General features: G+C 46.1%; 1 protein-coding gene across 2 annotated transcripts in view; it reads right to left on the minus strand.

The window, feature by feature from the left end:
- Nucleotides 1-8330: 8330 nt before the first annotated feature.
- The window catches only part of lingo2 (leucine rich repeat and Ig domain containing 2), an 86439-nt gene continuing 76959 nt past the window's right edge, over nt 8331-17810 (minus strand). For both annotated transcript variants that reach the window (XM_060063465.1, XM_060063466.1), the window contains one exon: nt 8331-10879. In XM_060063465.1, the coding sequence (XP_059919448.1) occupies nt 9040-10848 (1809 nt within the window). In that variant the 5' untranslated portion in view covers nt 10849-10879 and the 3' untranslated portion in view covers nt 8331-9039. The remainder of the gene's footprint in view (nt 10880-17810) is intronic.

Consider the following 17810-nt stretch of genomic DNA (forward strand, 5'->3'; position numbering starts at 1 on the left):
ATGTATCAAACCCCAGGTTACACCACCATGTAGCAGACCAGATGTTACACCACCATGTATCAAACCCCAGGTTACACCACTATGTAGCAGACCAGAGGTTACACCACCATGTGCGTACAGAAACTACAGACAAAAAATACATCATTTTACTTTCCTAGACTGAAAGAACCGTCACTTCAGTGTTGAAAATGTGCTTTGTTTACATTATTGACATTAATGCTAAAAGGGTGCTCCTGAATTGTGACGTAAATGCCGGCTGTGGTCTTTTCTAAAAGATCGTCCTAGCAGTTTTACATCAGATAGGTGTGCTATACAGTAGGTTACATTAAGGTGTGCTACAAAGGAAGAACCAGATTTTTCTTTTGCATTCGGTTACCAATACAATCAACTAAACCTTAGTTAGACTAATCCCCATAGCACAGTAATGTATTTTAGAGTGAATGATTGGCCACTCATTAGCTGCCAGTGTCATACAGCTCATGATAGTTCAATTGATTCCTATTCCCTGGATGTTGGCCTGCTTCTTCCTTACATTAATGAGCGGGCTCCACTTTATCAGAGTAATGGGGTTGACCTTTCGGAGAACTGAACTGATCTCTGCCTTCTGTGATCGGTATTCAAGGTTATCTACTTTTTGGGTCATTAAACATACATTAATATATACTATAATGTGACCGATGTTTAGTCCATTGTGTAGGCTGCTGGGATACAGAATGAGAATAAACCGATGAGGACAACAGAATAAATCAGTTTGGAGTTCAGAGTTATATCTGGAATAGTAAATATAAAAACAGGACAATCTCCTTGATAGGTGCTGCTGCTCCAGAGGTGAATGAGCTGCCCTCACCCTGACTTAGCTCATACTTAGCTCATACTAAGTCCTCATACTTAGTTCATACTAAGTCCTCATACTTAGCTCATACTAGGTCCTCATAATTAGCTTGTCCATAGCTCATATTAAGCCTTCACACTTAACTTTATACTTAATCTCCTTTCTTCACAAATATAAAGCATAGGGTGCGCCATTTGGCTGTTTCTCAGAAACATCCAAAACTCTGCCTCATTTTCCACAAATCTTTGCTCTTGCAATATTAATACTCAACAATAGTCCTAACATTATCCAAAGCAATGGTACACCTGACTTTATTTAACAGTGTTTGAACTGATGCTTTAGAGAATCTTTAGTGATATTTGCTCCTTTCAAAAGAGAATGTGGTTACCAGGCAACAAGAAGCAGGTTCAGAAGACGGAGGTAAAAGTTGATATCTCTTCTCTTCATCTTTCTGCTCCACCTCTCTCCTTTATCTTTCTGCTCCACCTCTCCCTCCTTCTCTGTGTCTTGCTAGGCTGCTTCTCGCCTCTCACTCGTTCTACTGCACCTCTTTCTCATCCTCTCTCGCCTCCCTTGTTTCTCTTCCACCTGTGAACGTCTTGGTCAGGATCTGAGCTCCTCTTTCAAGGTGCATTGACCATCTGGCACTCATGGAGTTACACTCTTGGGAAGGACTACGGGAGAATATCCCTGGTATCACGAGGTAGCACAACTGGAGAACCTCCTGGTATAATGAGGTAGGACTACTGAAGAACCTCCTGGTATAAAGAGGTTGGACTACTGAGAACATCTCTGGTATCATGAGGTAGGACTACTGAAGAATGTCCCTGGCATCATGAGGTAGGACTACTGAAGTACGTCCCTGGTATCATAAGGTAGGACTACGGAAGAACGTCCTGGTATCATGAGGTACGACTACTGAGTACATCCCTGGTGGGATGCATGAGGTAGCGTAGTCTCTAAGCTAGTCTCTAGTCTCTAAGGTAGTCTCTAAGGTGGTCTCTAGGGTATGGTGGTGTTTAGGGGCTGTTTAGGTTCTAGTGTAGTCTCTAAGTCCAGAGTAGGGTAGGAGATGTGAGACGGATAGTGTGGGGGGTCCATAGATTCAACATCGAGCTGCATTCCGGTTTTTCTACCGAGTGTTCTTTTTTTTACAGAATGCATGACAAATTACAGCCGCTGTTCGGAAACATGGAAATTTATTCTGGCAAATGTTGACACAAACCATTATCCAATTTGAAAGTCTAATCAGACCAAAGGGTTACGTAAGAAAAGAGACAACCTGATCAAAAGAAGCCTTGTGCCGACAAAGAGAATCTCCTCATTGGCCTAGCGGGAGACCGCCGAGGCCTGCCAGGGCCGGCTCAGAGAGTGGGATACTCTGTTACCTTGACTCGCCGCTTTACATCAAAGACATGCAGCTCTCTGCCCAACATCCTCACAACAAGATGCATCATGTGTCATTCCGTGCTGGGAAGCCACAGCTCTATCTCGAGCTCGGGCTGATATAGAACGATCATGAAATAATCACAGATGTATCTCTATGAGATGAAAGAGAAAGGGAAAATACGACGAGAATGTTTTGTTTGTCTCAACGAGGCACAATGACAACCAACAACAACCTGCAGAATGAACTATTCTGAGTGTTAGCTGGCTACGGCTGTCCTACACGGCGGACCCATCCTAGTTCACCAGATACACACTTACTATCTCACTACTAGGACCCACCCTAGTTCACCAGATACACACTTACTATCTCACTACTAGGACCCACCCTAGTTCACCAGATACACACTTACTATCTCACTACTAGGACCCACCCTAGTTCACCAGATACACACTTACTATCTCACTACTAGGACCCACCCTAGTTCACCAGATACACACTTACTATCTCACTACTAGGACCCACCCTAGTTCACCAGATACACACTTACTATCTCACTACTAGGACCCACCCTAGTTCACCAGATACACACTTACTATCTCACTACTAGGACCCACCCTAGTTCACCAGATACACACTTACTATCTCACTACTAGGACCCACCCTAGTTCACCAGATACACACTTACTATCTCACTACTAGGACCCACCCTAGTTCACCAGATACACACTTACTATCTCACTACTAGGACCCACCCTAGTTCACCAGATACACACTTACTATCTCACTACTAGGACCCACCCTAGTTCACCAGATACACACTTACTATCTCACTACTAGGACCCACCCTAGTTCACCAGATACACACTTACTATCTCACTACTAGGACCCACCCTAGTTCACCAGATACACACTTACTATCTCACTACTAGGACCCACCCTAGTTCACCAGATACACACTTATTATCTCACTACTAGGACCCACCCTAGTTCACCAGATACACACTTACTATCTCACTACTAGGACCCACCCTAGTTCACCAGATACACAGTTACTATCTCACTACTAGGACCCACCCTAGTTCACCAGATACACACTTACTATCTCACTACTAGGACCCACCCTAGTTCACCAGATACACACTTACTATCTCACTACTAGGACCCACCCTAGTTCACCAGATACACACTTACTATCTCACTACTAGGACCCACCCTAGTTCACCAGATACACACTTACTATCTCACTACTAGGACCCACCCTAGTTCACCAGATACACACTTACTATCTCACTACTAGGACCCACCCTAGTTCACCAGATACACACTTACTATCTCACTACTAGGACCCACCCTAGTTCACCAGATACACACTTACTATCTCACTACTAGGACCCACCCTAGTTCACCAGATACACACTTACTATCTCACTACTAGGACCCACCCTAGTTCACCAGATACACACTTACTATCTCACTACTAGGACCCACCCTAGTTCACCAGATACACACTTATTATCTCACTACTAGGACCCACCCTAGTTCACCAGATACACACTTACTATCTCACTGCACAGAGGACCAACCCTAGTGCATAGGGAGAATTCACAAAGAAACATATCAACATGCACAACATATATCATAACATAACATACAGAAGAACAAACAACACCATATAGCAGTAGTAACATATACCAATAACATAGCAAAGAGAAGGAACAAAAACATATAGCACACCGCAGTAACATACTGTGGAAGCATGGTTGTGTGGGCAGGGACTTTATCACATCTGTTAAATGTTTGATTAAAGTCTCTGTAACTCGTTCATACCCCCCAAGGGGGAAACCTCAAATATCGACCTCAATTCGCCAGTATTTTCTTGGAGGAGTCGTGTAATTAGGACAGGGGAGATGGCATGGAACATGTCCCTTCTACAGAGCAGAAGCATGCAGCAGTCACAGCAATAAGCCAGCGTTACCAGGCTGAAGCCTAAATACTATCGTCACTCTGAGAACAGAGTTAAGTCAACATAGGGATGAGTGTTCTTATTAGTTTACATTGGGTTGAACATCCCTCAGTCTGACATCTTTCTGACACTTCTATCTTCAACAATATTTTCAGACACCGTGGATCATGTAAATGGTCTCCAAACAGACTTCCTCAACACAATAGAGGCGGCTGGGTGTTTTTTGGGGAACAGATTTATCTCACAATAGAGATGTCTGTCAGCCTCCAGAGGAGACACAGCACCTGTCACCTGCTTCAAAGGCTGCCCATGCATCTTGTCAGTCCCTATCGTGCTCTGAGGCTGCCAGCTTTGATTGGTCTATTAACATCTAAGACAGCCAGCATGTAGCCAAGAGCAAAGCCCTCCTAACCCTCTGGACCTTCTGAAACCCTCTGAACCCCTCAAATCACTCTGAAACCCTCTGAATCCCTCTGGGACCTTCTAAAAATCTCTGAAACCATCTAAAACCCTCTGGGACCTACCAAAAATCTCTGAAACCTTCTGAACCACTCAAACCAATCTAAAACCCTCTTAAACCATCTGAAATCATCTTAAACCCTCTGGGACCTTTTAAAAACCTCTGAACCCTCTGAAACCCTCTGAAACCATCTAAAACCCTCTGGGACCTTTAAAAACCCTCTGAACCCTCTGAAACCCTCTGAAACCATCTACAACCATCTACAACCCTCTGGGACCTTCTAAAACCCTCTTGGACCTTCTAAAACCCTCTTGGACCTTCTAAAACCCTTGGAAAACCCTCTAAACCTAAAACCCTCTGTAACCTCCAGGAACCACCTGGAACCTTCTAAAACCATGGGGACTACAACAGAGTGTATTAAAGCAGGACTACAACAAAGTGTTTATAAGCAGGACTACGACAGTGTGTATTAAATCAGGACTACAACAGAGTGTATTAAAGCAGGTCTACAACTAAGTGTATTTAAGCAGGACTATGACAGTGTGTATTAAAGCAGGACTACAACAGAGTGTATTAAAGCAGGACTCTGACAGAGTGTATTAAAGCAGGACTATACGACAGAGTGTATTAAAGCGGGACTAAGACAGAGTGTATTAAAGCATTACTACAACATATTACAACAAGTGTATTAAAGCAGTGTGGGTATGGTGCCCGCTGAGAAGGCCAGGGACAAGCCTGTTCCTCTGGGTTTTATGTTCCATAAAAATAAAAATGCAAACAATGGAGCAGAAATAATTTCGGCTGCTGTCTTCAGCCAGAGGAGATGGGGAATAATGAGCACACATCCAACAATAAAAGTGAAATAATAGCAGGATTAGCAGTGGCCCGAGCCTGCGCTGTATTATTTACTAGCTGGGAGCCCAGTAGCGCTGTAGCTGCAGATAATAGCATTGTCTTCTGCCGGGAAGCAAGACGTGGAAACGTCTCGCGCTCTCCCACAGACGGAGACAGGAGACATCATTAGCCAGAGGTATGGCTTCATTTCTCCACCATTCCTTTATTTTATTTCTTCACACTACATCCTTACTTCATTTCTTTCCACTGTTTCTTCACACCATCTCTTACCTTTTTTTTTTTCTCTGCTTTATTACTTAAGATTATTTAATTTCTTTCCACTATTTCTTTATTTACAACATTTATTCACTAGAATTGTGAGATGAGGACGAGGATGAGGATATGTGACTTATTCTTTTATTTCTTTACATTATTTCTGGATTTGTCCATTCTGGGCAGGACCATTTGAGGTAATTCGATTTAAACTTGACCATAGTGGAGATGCAAATATGTATTTTACTATTTTACTCTCTGAATATAGCTCTAAAGATGTAGCTGGACTATAACTTATCACAGGTGTAGCTCTGTAGATGTAGCTGGACTACAACTAATCACAGGTGTAGCTCTATAGATGGGGCTGGACTATAACTAATCACAAGTGCAGCTTTATAGATATAGCACTATAGATGTAGCTATGGAGCTGACTGGGTGGGTTTAGATGTTATTATCCTGATAAGAGCAGAGGGGTTAGTGGAGAAAGGTCTGCTGGTTCTACAGGGATCTCCAGGACACCAGGTCTCCGGTTCTCAGAAGAAGAGTTAAGGTTTCAAACCAACATTCTGCAGATAGACACAAAGCACTCTTGTGGGATCTCTCTCCTGCACTTGCGGTTTAACCGCTCTTAATGTCTCTGAACAGGAAACCGGGTATGATTCAGCTTCCTGCGCTCTGTGAGGTCCCCCCCAGGGGGTCTTCTGGGGCGCAGTTGGACTGGGGTTAGTCTTGGATCAGGATGAGAGGCTTCAGAGCTCCACATAGCATCCACAGAGACATGCCTCCTCCAGTCGCTCCAGGGATGAGCCTCCACAGTAGAAGTGCCTTTATTGAGAGGTAAGGAGCTCAGCGCCCGTGAGCAGGGCAGGGTTTCGGACCGCAGACTGCTTTGCATTTCCATTCCTCTGAGCCGAGCGGGAGAGGCATCAGGCCCTCAAGAGGATCGCACCTTAAAGCACTGAGGTTCTGCGGGCAGATAACCCTCATGTAGGATCATTCATACCAGCGTTTATTACCTCTTATGTCACCGGGCAGGGGAAGGTGATCTGGAGGGAGAACTAGCATGACTAGATGGATAACCTGTATGTATAACTAACCTTTAGGGATAACTAGCATGACTAGATGGATAACCTGTATGTATAACTAACCTGTAGGTAACCTGACGTGATACAAATAACCTGAGTAACTTACCTGAGTATATATATCCCTAACCTGATTATATTAATTAACCTGAGTGAATAAGTAACATTAGTATATATTACTAACCTGATTATACTTAACTAACCTGAGTGAATAAGTAACATTAGTATATATTACTAAACTACGCATATCTAACTAACTTGGGTGTATCTAACTAACCTGGGTATATCTAACTGGCTGGTCTCCCTCTCTAACGCCATGCTCCTCCTCCTCCTCCTCCTCCCTGTCTGCATCGCTCAGCCCAGCGTCTCTGAAAGGGTTCCTCAGAATGTGCAGCTGCCCTGGCATGGTGCCCGGACGTGAGGCTGTCACTGTGTTGATCCCCTCTCCGTCTCTCTCGCTCTCTGTCTCTACCTCCCTCTCATGCCGCTCTCTTGCTCCTCTCTATCTCTATCCCTCTCCTCCGTCTCCTAACACACTCTCTCTCTCTCTCTCTCTTCCTCTCCTCTGTCTCCTAACACTCTCTCTCGCTCTCTCTCTGTCTCCCTCTCCTCCGTCTCCTAACACTCTCTCTCTCTCTCCCTCTCCTCTGTCTCCTAACACTCTCTCTCTCTCTTCCTCTCCTCTGTCTCCTAACACTCTCTCTCTCTCCCTCTCTCTCCCTCTCCTCCGTCTCCTAACACTCTCTCTCTCTCCCTCGCCACTGTCTCCTTCTCTCTCTATCCCAGTAGGATAGCTGAGAGAGAATACAGAGTGAGAGACCAGGGATCAAAGAGAGAGCGGAGAGAGACCAAAGAGAGACCACATAGAGAGAACGAAGAGTGACCACATAGTGACCACATAGAGAGACCAAAGAGAGAGGGGGACCAGAAAGGGACCAGAAAGAGAGACCATAGGGAGGGATCAGGGCAAGAGAGACCATAATGGGAGCGCAGAGAGAGAAACAAGAGAGAGAGAGAAGATAGCCCATGGAGAGACAAGAGACAGACATAGGGCCCGAGAGAGACCATAGAGAGAGACGATGAAGAGAGACAAAAGAGAGACAAGATACCAGAGAGAACATGAAGAGACCAGAGACAGACATAGGACCAGAGAGAGACCAGAGAGAGATCCCAGAGAGAGAGACCAGAGAGAGCCACCAGAGGAGAAGATCTGTATTATTAAACATTGTAAACAACTCAATGGTACAAATACATTTTCATTTATTTCACATACATCTGATTTTTTGTTTACTTTTTAACTTTTCAGAATCTAAATGACTTTACAACAAAATGGGAACCTACCACAACTTTGTTACCGGGGAAAATATGATAGTCACTTTAAAATGGCGCCAAGCATGATCAAAAGAATGGAAGGAGACACAATGAGACTGGACAGCTGATTGGTTCCTCGGCCATACCCACTTCCTCTCAGAGACCGGCTACCTGGTCCAACACGTATCGATCAAGGACTCCGTTCGGAAACCTTCTGAATGTTTGATAAATAAAATATTTGTATATTTAATAATAATATATATAAATATAAATATACCATAATGTGGAGTCAATCGAGGAACAGGTTTCATATCTGATGGTCCCCCACAGAAGCCTTCCTGCTCCAGGTCTGCTTGAAGCTCCAGGATTACACATCCTATGAGTATTGCTATGAGTTGTTCTTCAGGATGGATACGTACGAACATGGACACAATGAAGCAGGGGTACACATGTGCAAAGTACCGAACATAGGGAGGGATGGGCGTGGCTCTGCAGAGTGAGGGAAGAAGCATGGAGCAAGACTAAGGTCGAGTAATAGCTTGGATACAAATGTTCACTGTACACGGTTCAGCCAAGTCTGGGGCCCCAAACGGCCGTGATTGTTTGCCTTCTTTTTTTAATACATTCCCAAAAGCAGGAGGTCCTTTACTTTCAGTATTTGTGGTGCGGATGTCCGTCGCCCCGTCCATAAATTGAAGAAGTTGTCGCTCTGGCAACGACGCGAGAACACATGTCAACTTTAATGCATTTCGGGAATCACAAGATCACGCAATCCCCTTCCTCGCCCGTCATCGCTCCCGACGCCAGGAGGGCGCTCCATCCCGTCTGCAATAAAAATACATAATCTTCTCCGGCATCTGAATGTCCTCTGGATTCCCGTCTCTAAAAAAGCGGTTACATCATCTTCATGTTGAAGCGGCGTGGCCCGGCCTGTGCGTCGGCCGAATCCACGTTGGTCCCGTTGGACTTGGAGCGCGGAACGTACTCCACGTCAATGTTGTTTTTATGCTTCCCTTTGCCCCGGCTCCACACAAACAGGAGCAGGAAGCAGAACAACACTACCCCAAGGAAGGTGAAGCAGCCCATGGCCGTCGACACCAGGATAGTCTTAAGGTCCAAGCCCAGGGTGATGTTGGCGGTGCCGTTGCCGGTGGCATTGCCGGTGTCGGCGTGGTACTGGGTCCTGTTGGCGTAGAGCGACCCTAAGCTCTTCACCGCCAGCGAGGTCATCAGGGAGTCGTTCCCCGCTGTGTTGGACGCCAGGCAGAGGTACACGCCGCTGTCCTGTACCTCCGCCGACACGATCTCCAGCGTCCCGTTGCCGTGGACGCGGACCCTCCCGTGGCTTTTGCTGGTGAGCAGGCGTCTCCTCGGCGACAGCCAGGACACGGTGGGCCGTGGGGTCCCTTCGGCCGTACAGCGCAGCAGGGCCTGCTGGCCCTCGTCCACCGTCACCGTCTGCGTCCGGTTCTCCCGGATCTTGGGCTTGGTGCATGTCACGTAGTAGGACAGCAGCATCTCCTTGAACTCCTTGAAGGCGCGGCCGCGGATCCCCTCCGGCGTGCTGCACTCCGGCTGCGCCTCGCCGAAGAACACGAACTGACGCTTCTGGAGGAGCCACATGAGCCGGCAGTCGCACACCAGGGGGTTGTGGTCGATCAGCAGCACCTCCAAGGCCTCGGGCGCCTGGAACACACCCTTCTCCAGGGTGTCCAGGTGGTTGTGGGACACGTTGAGGATCCGGAGCCAGCGGAGACCCTGGAAGGCGTGGGGCTCGATGCTGGACAGCTGCGCCCCCACCAGGTGCAGCTCCCGCAGCCGCACCAGCTCCAGCAGCATCCCCGCCTCGATGTGGCGGATGCGGTTGAAGGACAGGTTGAGGTGCGTCAGGAAGGGCAGGTGCTTAAGCGCCTGGGAGGGGAAGGCGGACAGGTTGGTGTTGGTAATGAAGAGGGTGGTCAGGTTGAGGCCATGCAGGGAGTTGACCGGGACCAGGTCCAGGGAGGGCCAGTGGTCGATCTCTAGATGCTGCAGGCGGAACAGCTTCTTGAAGGAGTACGGGTGCAGGGAGCTGATGCCGAGGTGCCTCAGACGGAGGCTCACCAGGCTGTGCAGGTGGGACAGCGCCTCCGTGGGCACCACGCTCAGGTTGCAACGCTCCAGAGTCAGTATCTCCAGGCTGGAGAGTCCGCTGAATGCACGGTGAGAAATGTAAACCAGGTCGTTGTCCCCCACCTCCAGGAACCTCAGGTTGTGCAGGTCCTGGAACATGTAATCCAACAGGATCACTATCTTGTTATCGCTGATGTCCAGCCTTGTGAGGTTGGTCAATCCGGTGAACACTCCCAGGGGGATCAGCTTGATGCGGTTGCTCTTGAGGCTGAGCGTGTGCATGGTGAACAGAGCGTTGAAGGCGCCCGGCTCCACGTAGCTCACGATGTTCCCGCTCAGGTCCAGCTCCTCCAGACCGGGGAAGGCAGCAAAGTCGTCGGGGTTGATCATGGTCAGCTTGTTCTTGCTGAGGTCCAGGAGCCGAGTCTCGATGGGGATGCCGTCTGGGATGCTTGGCATGCGCTTGCGGTGGCAGACCACCCCCTTGCTCTGGGCGGAGCACTCGCAGCGGGATGGACAGCCCCGAGCGGCACCGAGCAGGACCGCCAGCAGGGCCAGACCCAGGAACAGGGGCCAGCATGAGGCCATCATGACTCCGGTCGAAGTCCACCCTGTCACGGCTCTGCAGAGAGATCAGGAGACAGGGTTAGAGCTGATACACGGTTTTATGTTTTAAATGACCAGAGACCTAATGAAAACCCTACATATCACCTAACCCTACTAACCCCAGCCCTACAAATCCTACCCTATAACCACAGCCCTTACCCTACTTATAACCTAACTCTTCTAACACATACCCCCCTAAGACTAACCCTACTTACCCTTACAATACTAACTATTTAGCCTACTATCCCTAACCATATCATCCCCACCCTAATAACCCAACTAGGGGTGTCCTGGACACCTGGAGAGAAAGTGTTAGCGGTGTCTGCATGGTTTAATCTTATGTTCCTCTGTGAATATGATCAGTCAATGGGGTTTTTCCACGGCTGTCTCCAGGCAAGACACAGCGAGAAATGACCGCCTCCACAAACTAATTTACAATATGAAAAAAAGATGTGCTTTTATGTCAGCATCTGCATCCAATTGGACAGAAAATAAAAGCAACTTCATAGTAGCCTATATTTTCTGTCCAATATCTATACTTGTATACAATATCGTATGAAAATATAATACACTGTGGTTTATAGAAACAATCTGAATTCAGTGGGCAGTCTATGTGCAGACGGAGAGCTCTGTCTGATAACGATATTCCCATCGTGACACAACCCCATCAATAAAGAGACTGTACAAGCGTTTGACACATCAACACAGCGTCAATTTATCAGAACAGCGAACATGGACTACTGAGCTACAACAGAGAGAGCCATCTCACCGGCAGTGTACGAAACAACAGCTGCTGTTGGCACACTTTGAAGTTGACTTTTTTTGGAAGCATCTTTAATATTTTTGAAAGGCTGCCAAACTCTGGAAGTTTTTTCCTCATATGTTGTATTCTGCCAGACTTGCGGTCTAGAATGTGCTCTACTTAGGAAATCAAAGGATTGGATACAGCCACTGCCATTACACAAAGGGGTTATTAAACTAACAATAAGGACGTTTATTGAAAGCGAAACAAAACATAACAGAGAATTGCACACAGAAATCTTGGAGGTTCTCCTCTAGAGACCGAGTACGCTGTAGTATCATCCAACACCCCCATCTTCCTCATGGAACATCCCGCCGCTACTATACTGTGGTACCATGCAACACCCCATCTTCCTCATGGAATATTCCGTTGCTACACAAGCAACATGACATGGTGATTAGACGATTAAAGACGGATACGACTAAATGTCTTTCTGTCAAAGATTTGAGGGGGACCCCAAACCCAAAACATGCTAACCCTTACTAATCCAATCCTACTAACCCCTACCCTACTAACCCAACCCTACTAAGCCCAACCCTACTAAACCCAAGCATACTAACATAACCCTACTAACCAAACCCTACTAACCCAACCTTACTAACCCAACCCTACTAACCCAAACCATGCTTACCCTAACCATACTAACCCAACCCTACTAACCCAACCATACTGACCCAAACCATGCTTACCCTCACCAAAATTAGCCTTACTATGCTAACCCTTACCATACTAACCCTAAACATACTAACCCAACCCTACTAACCCAACCATTCTGACCCAAACCACGCTTACCCTAACCATAATTAGCCTTACTATGCTAACCCTGAACATACTAACCCTCACCATACTAACCCAACCCTACTAACCCAACCATACTGACCCAAAGCATGCTTACCCTAACCATACTTAGCTTTACTATGCTAACCCTGAACATACTAACCCCTTCAAGCCCTATTAACCTTTACACTTGCAGGCTTATCAGCATGGAGCTCAAATTAAAACCTTCATATTTTACCATAATCAATAATAGACATAAATACATCATGGTTTCTCACAATGAATAGTTTAAACAAACACCTTTGTAAACAAAGGTATGTATCGTATCTGTGAGACGTCTCTTCAATGGAGCTTGTGTTTGAAAGAAGCACAAAGCAGAGTCAACCTGGTGAATGAAATGGTTTGTTAAGATATGCAGAGCAGCCCCTCTAAGCCTTCCCTCCTCCTCGGGAAGGTCCTCATCAGCACCGCGGCCCTGGGAGGACAGATAACGCCTAATGGATCCTGACTCAGCAACTCTCTCAGCAGCCTGCTCACGGCCTGTGTGCTGAGGCGGTGTGGAAACACGGATTATCACAGACAACCTATGGCTGATCACAGGCAGCTCATCCATGGGAGAAATCCAATCGACTTTTGGAATGAAGTGTTTTTGATCCACATATTGTTGACTGTTGACTGTTGCCTTTACAAGGTAATTTACAAATCAATGGGAACAAACAAGACCCTATCCTCCTATAACTCCCTGCAGAGGCTTCATGGACCGGTATTGAACAAAGTCATGTCAATAAAGAGAGAGGGGAGAGTGAGTCGCTGTGGGAGAACAGCTTCCACACACAGGAGCAATACCCGGTAGACAAGGTAGGGTGCTCTGAAACAAGGTAGGACACTCTAGAACATGATTGGGTGCTCAAGAAAATGGCAGAAGGTCTATTCAACATGGTAGGACCCTGTACAACATGCTATGACACACACACAATGGAATTGTAATCAGTGTGTGAGTCTTCAAATGGTTTAATTCTGTCGATGAGTAATTGTCACCAGCATAATTGCATGATAAAGCTATTAAACTGTCATGTATTGAATTAATCCCCGAGCCGGCTGAGGCAGACGTGGAGGTTCGATCACTGAGGAGCGGAGCGGGATAGTGTGAAGTCTCAGGGCTTTGCATGAATTATGATAACAATAACGACTAAACTAAAACATGTTTTTGCCCTCATCATAAGCAAAATTGTTAATTGTAAATCCTGCTCTCAGGGTTGCACTGGCCAGAAGGAGCAGTGAGGACCAGTGGGCCTAATAGGGATCAATTTGAGCATAAATCTGTGGAGCAGCGAAACAGAAGAGTGCCCGAGGCCTGCGGCGGCCTTCTGCTTCAGCACACAGTGCCCAAACCAACTCATCCACGCAACTAAGCCCACTAATTACAGCAGAGGCCGCTTGATTAACTCTGACGCTCCTTTGATATTTCTGACAACACCCTATGGCAACTAACCCTAAATACCCTAACCGTAGTACCACAAGAACCCTAACCCCTTAATACCCTAACCGTAGTACCACAAGATCCCTAACCCGAAATACCCTAACCGTAGTACCACAAGAACCCTAACCCTTAATACCCTAACCGTAGTACCACAAGAACCCTAACCCCTTAATACCCTAACCGTAGTACCACAAGATCCCTAACCCGAAATACCCTAACCGTAGTACCACAAGATCCCTAACCCGAAATACCCTAACCGTAGTACCACAAGAACCCTAACCCTTAATACCCTAACCGTAGTACCACAAGAACCCTAACCCTTAATACCCTAACCGTAGTACCACAAGAACCCTAACCCGAAATACCCTAACCGTAGTACCACAAGAACCCTAACCCTTAATACCCTAACCGTAGTACCACAAGAACCCTAACCCTTAATACCCTAACCGTAGTACCACAAGAACCCTAACCCTTAATACCCTAACCGTAGTACCACAAGAACCCTAACCCTAAATACCCTAACCGTAGTACCACAAGAACCCTAACCCTTAATACCCTAACCGTAGTACCACAAGAACCCTAACCCTAAATACCCTAACCGTAGTACCACAAGAACCCTAACCCTTAATACCCTAACCGTAGTACCACAAGAACCCTAACCCTAAATACCCTAACCGTAGTACCACAAGAACCCTAAGTACCCTAACCGCAGTACCACAAGAACCCTAACCCGATATACCCTAACTGCAGTATCACAAGAACCCTTACCCGATATACCCTAACCGCAGTACCACAAGAACCCTAAACCTAAATACACTAACCGCAGTACCACAAGAACCCTAACCCTAAATATCCCAACCGTAGTAGCACAAGAACCCTAACCCAAGTACCCTTACCTTGGTACCCAGACCCAAGAACCCTATCCTTACTCTTGCCCTTTCACATTTCTTACAACAGAAGCCGTGCAGAGTTCCTACATCTACAAGCTATTAATTTGGTAATTGAAATTAATAAGCCTGTTCAGTAACATTATGCTGATGAACTGTACAATGCATCTATAAAACAATCCATGATTATATGAATACGACTAATCACTAATGCATCAAACAACTACGGTGACAATACCATTAAGTATTATCCGCTAATAATGTTACAATATAAGAACATGAACATCCAATCCTATCGTTATGAGTCGTGGTGTTTCCTGCGTCCAAACTTAAGTTTTCCATTGTGTTTGCTATCAGCTCTGCTCACCATCATCTTCCTCATCGCCGAGTGCTCTAATGGAACTAGTTTGTGTAAATGCCAGTCGTTCCTGGAATAGACACAGTTCAGAACAATGTAGAGCCGGGACCTCAGCCTAACAAGTCACACTACTGAATCACCACGAGCTGCAGGCGATGAGTAGGGCTGCTGCCTCGCAGCCCAGCCTTCCTCCTCATGACAAACACACAAATAGGCCAGCATTGTCTGTTTGTTTGGAGTGAACAAAATGAAATCCTGCAATCTGTGGTGCTGGACGTAAGAATGCACATATGGATGAGAGTCATTACTGAGGCAGACTCGATAGACTGAACACAGACCTGTGTAACGGCTTGGTAATGTTTAACAAGACTCTAGACTAGAGAGTCTATAGACCATAGCCCTTAGACCTAACGTAGACCTCCTTTACATTTACATTCAGGGCATTTAGCACACGCTTTCATCACAAGCGACTTACGATTAGTAAATTGTCAGAAGAAGATAAACAACAATATATCGCTGTCGGTACAGTAAGGATGTTCATAGAACCGGGTTAACCCATTCCCCGTATACAACAAAGATAGCTAGGATATGCTACACAATGCTAAGTACTATTTTTTAAGTGCTAGGACGTACGACATGCAATAAGTGCGTACATTAAGTGCGTACATTAATTACCTGCATATGGTCAAGTTTTAACAAGACAGACTCTATAGAGTACAGACCTCAGATTGAACATAGACCTGTGTTATGGCATGATAATGTTTTAACAAGATATTCAAGACAGACTTCTAAATACTGCAGACTTTAAATAAAACTGTATTACCACATAATAATGTTTCATCAAGATAGTCAAAACGGGAACAGAATGTGTTAATCACATGTGTCTCACCTCCTCCCCTCCTCTCCAATTCCCTCCTACCTCCTCCATCCTCCCCTCCTCTCCTCCTCCCTCATCCCCTCCTCTCTCCTCTCTGTTCTTCTGTGACCTGCTAAACGACGAGTCTGTTCTAAGACATCATGTGCTGAGCTACACTATTCCTGACAGTCGTTGCGGCGTCAGTTTTAAGGACACTTTTGGAATTATTCATGAAGGCACCAGCCCCTGCTGTAGAGGAACCTGTTATTTTCTCTGTCTCGGGTCATGAGAGAACCAAAGACCACTTGATTGTTATCTCTTCAACTAATCAATATCTCAACCTTTGTCCTACAATAACACTGTTACCGTTCCATTACGGCTGTAGGCTATATTCTCCCAGGAAGGTGATTCTATTCTCAGATAAGCGCCATAAATCTATCGTGAGCTACACGGTAGATCTAGAACCCTTCCACTGGCACTCTTTATTAACACAAACGCCATTTACTGTTTTAATTATTACGTCTCTCTTGCTATTTCTACATTTGATTCTTTTACTTCTATATTATGTCCACAAACAGCACCTTATGTCACTACGTAATGTGCTGTTAATGTGGATGATGTTTGAACAACATTATCAACATGTGGTTAATGTTGAAAATGTTTTGACAACATTAACAACATGTTGATGATGTTGTAAAAATATTATCAACATCAAGAATACAGCAGGGTTATACAGATGTTAGGTTTCCATGGTAAGAAAGAAGCAGAATGGATGCAGAACGGTAGACGATGAAGATTGATGATGTTGATGATGAGGATGATGATGATGATGATGAGGATGATCAGAATCAAACGATACGAATCAGAACGGACGGCGGCCCAGACCGTAGTACACCTGCGAAGGGCCAATCAGAGCAGAGCGTGGCTGAGTGGGGTCAGGGGGACAGAGGGGGGCGGGGCATAGCGGAGGGGGGAGGGTCCCCCAGGGAGGAGTCAAGATGGCCACTTTCACAGACACTCCCGGGGGACAAGGTCACAAAGATGTCCGCTCCTTATTGGCCTTCGATCGCCATGGTGATGGAGACGAGAGGAGCTCTGGAACAGCCGCTGGCTGATTGCGGCCGTAACGCTGAAATATATACCTGATGTGATGTGAGAGGTTCTGTTCCCTTCCAAAGTGTCCATCGTTGATGTATGCTCATTGTGGACCCATGTTTACATTTGGTCTTCTTCTCTTGGGCAGATAACTCTGACCCCAATGACCTCTAAACCTGGGATCTGATTGGTCCTGGTGATGAGGTCATGTTCAGCATGGTGATGAGGTCATGTTTATCCTGGTGATGAGGTCATGGTGATGAGGTCATGGTGATGAGGTCATGGTGATGAGGTCATGTTTAGCCTGGTGATGAGGTCATGGTGATGAGGTCCTGGTGATTAGGTCATGGTGATGTGGTCATGTTTAGCCTGGTGATTCGGTCATGGTGATGAGGTCATGTTTATCCTGGTGATGAGGTCATGGTGATGAGGTCATGGTGGGTGGGGTATGTTTAGCCTGTTTCCTTAAAGTGATACAGCTCTAAGCTAGTAGTACTGAGCTACTAGCACTCAACTACCAACAGTATGCTAAGCTACTAGCACTTGGCTGCTAAATAACTAGCACTAAGCTACCAACAATACGCTATGGAACTAGCACTAACCTACCTACAGTACGCTAAGCTACTATCACTAAGATACCAACAGTACACAAATGAACTAGCGCTAAGCTACCAACAGTACACAAATCAACT

Source organism: Gadus macrocephalus, chromosome 10 (assembly GCF_031168955.1).
Source record: "Gadus macrocephalus chromosome 10, ASM3116895v1".
In the NCBI taxonomy this organism is placed as follows: Eukaryota; Metazoa; Chordata; class Actinopteri; order Gadiformes; family Gadidae; genus Gadus; species Gadus macrocephalus.